The sequence below is a fragment of the Triticum aestivum genome, chromosome 2B, assembly GCF_018294505.1.
Source record: "Triticum aestivum cultivar Chinese Spring chromosome 2B, IWGSC CS RefSeq v2.1, whole genome shotgun sequence".
NCBI lineage: Eukaryota > Viridiplantae > Streptophyta > Magnoliopsida > Poales > Poaceae > Triticum > Triticum aestivum.
This window is the reverse complement of record NC_057798.1, coordinates 13355896-13360680: the sequence shown is the minus strand read 5'-3', so window position 1 is coordinate 13360680 and position 4785 is coordinate 13355896. Positions and strand designations below refer to the sequence as shown.

The following is a 4785-nucleotide window of genomic DNA, read 5'->3' as shown; positions in this document are numbered from 1 at the left end:
GACTTCCGCTGTGCGAGGCTGAGCTGGCGGTGTTGCGTCGCAGATCCTGCACCTGCTTCGCTGCCGGCAACGGAAACCTCCTTCCGGGCTCACATCATGGCGGAGGCGACAAGGGAGATGCACGTCATCCGCCAGGGAAGGCTGCATCGTTGTCGCAGTCCCTCTTGGGTTCGCTGGACAAGGCTCATCCCTGTCCATACCTGGGCGGCATCGACGGCCGCCGCTCGGGTCCGGCCACCCTGTGCGCTCCGCCATGGTTGGAGAGGCCAACGCCAACAGAGTTACCTTTTACTCGGTTTGCAACATACTATTTGTCGCGGTTTGTTTTCTGAAACAGATGACCAGTTGCAGGAATAGGAGTGGGCTACGTAAACACATTTGTCGCTATAGTTCCAGGGGAGGTAAGGTTGAAGGATAGATGCGGTGGGCTGGCCACACGTGGCAAGCGTAGGACACGGCGGACGTAAGAGAAAAAAATCGGTCGGTTAAACACCAGCTTTTCCCAAAGTGTATTGGGCCTGGTCTCATAAGCCGCACCACCTTTCTGCTCGCCCGCGAAAGGAGGTTGCTTCCTCTGTCGGTACTGCCGGTGGTCTCTCTACCTCTAGAGGTGTGCCTATCTATCTCCTTTCATCTCACTACGCCGTACTTCAAAAATCGTAATCCGGCCATTAGCAAGATTGGATCTGGGTCAACAATCTTTTGATTCTTCGAAGCAGACAAAGGCAGAGAGAGTAACTTTCTAAATGCAGGAGTAGCAAGTCCCAAGCCGTCCTCATCGCATCACACCACATGGGCAGGGGCACCATTTGCAAGATTCTAGTTGTTATACTATAATACGTAACATTTTTTTTTTGAGGGAATACTATAATATATACTCTCTCTGTCCGGAAAAAAGTTGTCCCAAACTTGTCCCTCGTAGTGCTAGATACATCTATTTGAAAGACAAAGTTTTTTGAACGGAGGAAGTAAGATAAAGGTACGTACGTGCATCCCTCTGACAGCTTGCTGCCCAGTGGGCATAATAATAAGAGAGAAAGATCTGCTGGTGGATAAGAGAGCGGACGAGCAAGGCCTTTTGGCTCTCGGGCTTCATGGAGCATAAACTTTTCAAAAATCCAATAATCAACTTTGAAAGTTGCAAACAACACTGAAAATAAATGCATAAGTACTCATAGATGTTCACTAGATGTGACTAAAATTTGGTTATGAAATGCATTTTGATGTGGGCTGTACAGAGTAAAAAAATCATGCACTTTTATAGTGATAGCACATGTGTTAGAAATACAAGATTTTGTTATTTTTGTGTAGCTTGCAAAAAAAAATATTTGCCATGAAACTTTATGGACAAGTAGTATAACCTTATAGGCATATGTGTACTTTTTTCAGAATTTTTTGAAGCCTAAATTTTGATTTTGAATTTTTCAAATTTCGGGCTCCATGGAGCTCGAGCTCCATTAGCAGTTTTCAAACACATTAATACTACTACTCTTCAGATTATAGCCCTACTCCTAACATTGTGGTGCATATCTCTTGTGATATCATTCATGAGGGAGGAAAAGACTGTCTACTCCTAACATTGTGGTGCATATCTCTTGTGATATCATTCATAAGGGAGGGAGGAAAAGACCGACAGTCGAGGAGAGATCGCGCACGGCCAAGTGGCGCCCCGCCAGAATATTTGCACGTGGAGCGTGTTACGCGTGGATTGAAAACTGCTTAATTAATGAAATGCTGCCTCCCCTCGATCTCTTTTAAAACCCTACCCTCCTAACTCACGAGTACACACTTGAGCTTGAGCAGCAGCAGTTGCACTAGCTAGCTACCTAGCTACGCGTGCAGCAGCTAGCTCGGTCGCCATGGCTCACGCCCTGGGCATCCACACACTTGTCCTCCTCCTCCCCCTCCTCCTGGCCTCTTCGTCCGTGTCTGCCGATGTCGTGCTTGGCCGGAAGGCTGGTGGTGCTGTCGAGGCACGGCCGGCACCGGGGAAGTACGCGGTCATCATGGATGCCGGCAGCACTGGCACCCGCGTCCACGTCTTCCGGTTCGACAAGAGGATGGAGCTCGTCGACGTTGGCGACGACATAGAGGTCTTCGCCACGGTATGTATGTATAAATTAGGCACGACAATCAGCCATTCACGTATTCACCTATGGTATGATGCGTTTTCTTCTCTTTTATCCCATTTTAAGCACGTGTGTGCAGGTGAATCCCGGGCTGAGCTCGTATGCCGGACGGCCACAGGAGGCTGCCAACTCCATCGTACCCCTGCTTGAGAAGGCCAACAGCGCTGTGCCTCGGTCGCTCATGAAGAGGACACCCGTTAAGCTTGGGGTACGTCAGTCCATTAGTAGCAAATGAATGCTTCCTCCATTTCTTGTTAGCTTTATCATAAAAGCTGACGAAGCTTATAGGGAAAAAAATCGACATTCACAATTCTAGAGTAATATCATTAATTAGACCCATCATGAAATATTTTTCATATTATATTTATTTGGTATTATATTGATGTTGGTACTTTTTAAAATAAATCCAGTCAAACTTGATTGACTACAACAAAACTAATATGAAGTGGAAAAAAAGAAACCGCAAGAGTAGTTGTATAGGTTTTTCCTTGGTTAACAAAACTGAAATAATGTGCAGGCGACGGCCGGACTAAGACTGATAGGAGACGAGCAGGCGGAGCAAATTCTTGAAGCAGTAAATATTTTTCATCTCTTAATTAGAGGCTGAGTGTATATTTCGATATATTTTTTCTAGTCCCGTTTCTTTCTTTTTTGGGATACTTCTAGTCTTGTTTCAACAGTTGTTCCAATCTAGAGCAGACTTATTAAAATCTATTACCTCCGTCCAATTTATTTGTCTTAGATTTCTCTAGATGCATCTGTATCTAACACTAAGACGTGATCTAGATAAAATCTAACTAATTTTCTAAATTACAGGTCAGGGGTGTGGTCCACACCAAGAGCAAGTTCCAGTACAATCCTGGTTGGATCAACGTTCTTGAGGGGTCTCAGGAGGGATCTTACTTATGGGTATTCTACTTTTTTTTTGCATTGACTTATGGGTATTCTACTAAATGAATTTCATACGTTACATTCCTCACTCTGTATCTATTTACACAAATTAGTACTCCCTCCGTCCGAAAATACTTGTCATCAAAATAAATAGAAAGAGATGAATCTAGAACTAAAATACATCTAGATACATCCCCTTTTACCCATTTCGATGACAAGTATTTCCGGACGGAGGGAGTAGTATATATTCCCCTAAAAAATAGTAGTATATATGCCACTAAAATTAATTAATATTGCAAGTAGGTTGCTCTAAACTATCTGTTGGATAAGCTGGGAGGAGAGTACGCCAAGACAGTAGGTGTGATTGACCTTGGAGGTGGGTCCGTGCAAATGGCATATGCCATTTCTGCAGATGTTGCTGCTGCCGCTCCCGTGGTTAAGGATCCGTACGTTACGAAAGAGTATCTCAAAGGAAGAGATTACCACGTCTATGCTCACAGGTTAGTCGTTGGACACTCAAATTCGTTGTTATCTGACTTACATCGCTTCAAGGCCCAATGATACCTTCTCCAATAATTAATTAATATCTTCTTTGCGAGGGAATAATTAATTAGTAGCTTGATCAGTTGTAAAATTTGAACTAATTAAACAAAACAGGGGTTGCAGGTACAGTATCAATTAAATGTGGACATGATTTTATGGTATTAGAAATGTAAAAAGAAAGCGTAAAACTAACTATTACTCGTTTTACAACAATATTACATACTCAGTTCAAAAAAGATATATGTGTGATGCATACTAGTGGGACAAGTGGTATGAGAAGAATACACAAAGTCAAACATTGATTTTATCCCGAAGATGTGGAATCAAACAAGATTGATCCTTATTTAAAGAAGAGAGCTTGTTGGGAAATGTAAATACAATATTGGTCCTTATTAATTTTAAAGACTTCTCTAGTTAATAGAGGGACTTGAAGAAAATGTCGAACCAACTATTGCCCATTTGCAGCATTATGTATACCAAGTTACAGTTGTATTACATCACTAATAATTATATATGGTGAGTCAATAATAGTAAAAAGCCGGAGTTATAACTAATATTATGTATTATGCATACCTAGTTCAAGAAAGATGTATTTATGCATACTACTGGAATAAGTGGTATCCCAACAAAGATAAAAATAGAATAATTCAAATTAAGGAAGAATTCACGAACATTGTGAAAAAATATTAAGATAATGAAATTAAAATATATATGACTACATCCAGTAAAAAGCCAATCGGAATCTAAGTATATGTAGCCTTAACATTCAAGTAAGAATAATCCACAAAAAAAACCATGCTTACATTAATGTTCTTTTTTTACAAAATTAGGCAAACTACAAAGTTTGACTTATGAGTTATGATAAATCAAATATACATTACCAGAGAGAGTTTTTTTGCTTTAATTTACTAATTATTTGTAAATCTAATGTATATCCTATGGTCAATACAATAGTAAAAAAAATGAAATAAGAACTAATAATATGTAGTATTCATACTGGTTTTAAAAAAATGCAAAGAGGTGTGGTATGCTAAGAATATATTAAGGCAAAAGTTCATGTGATCCCTAAGATCCAACATCATACATGTTGGTGGGGGTGATGGTTTCACACTGCATCTAGGCTAATGCAATAAACAGAAAAGTTTTTGAATTCTTAGTCTAGGAACAAATGAAAAAAATAAGAAATAGTCTACATAAATTGTGGTATGTCAAACAAACAAAA

The 4785-nt window shown here is 40.6% G+C and overlaps 1 protein-coding gene across 1 annotated transcript in view; it reads left to right on the top strand.

The window, feature by feature from the left end:
- Positions 1 to 1799: 1799 nt before the first annotated feature.
- The window catches only part of LOC123039956 (probable apyrase 3), a 4666-nt gene continuing 1680 nt past the window's right edge, over positions 1800 to 4785 (top strand). Inside the window, exons 1-5 of the mRNA XM_044462930.1 lie at positions 1800 to 2105; positions 2209 to 2337; positions 2647 to 2703; positions 2946 to 3038; positions 3324 to 3520. Coding sequence (XP_044318865.1) covers positions 1860 to 2105; positions 2209 to 2337; positions 2647 to 2703; positions 2946 to 3038; positions 3324 to 3520 — 722 coding nt within the window. The 5' untranslated portion in view covers positions 1800 to 1859. The remainder of the gene's footprint in view (positions 2106 to 2208; positions 2338 to 2646; positions 2704 to 2945; positions 3039 to 3323; positions 3521 to 4785) is intronic.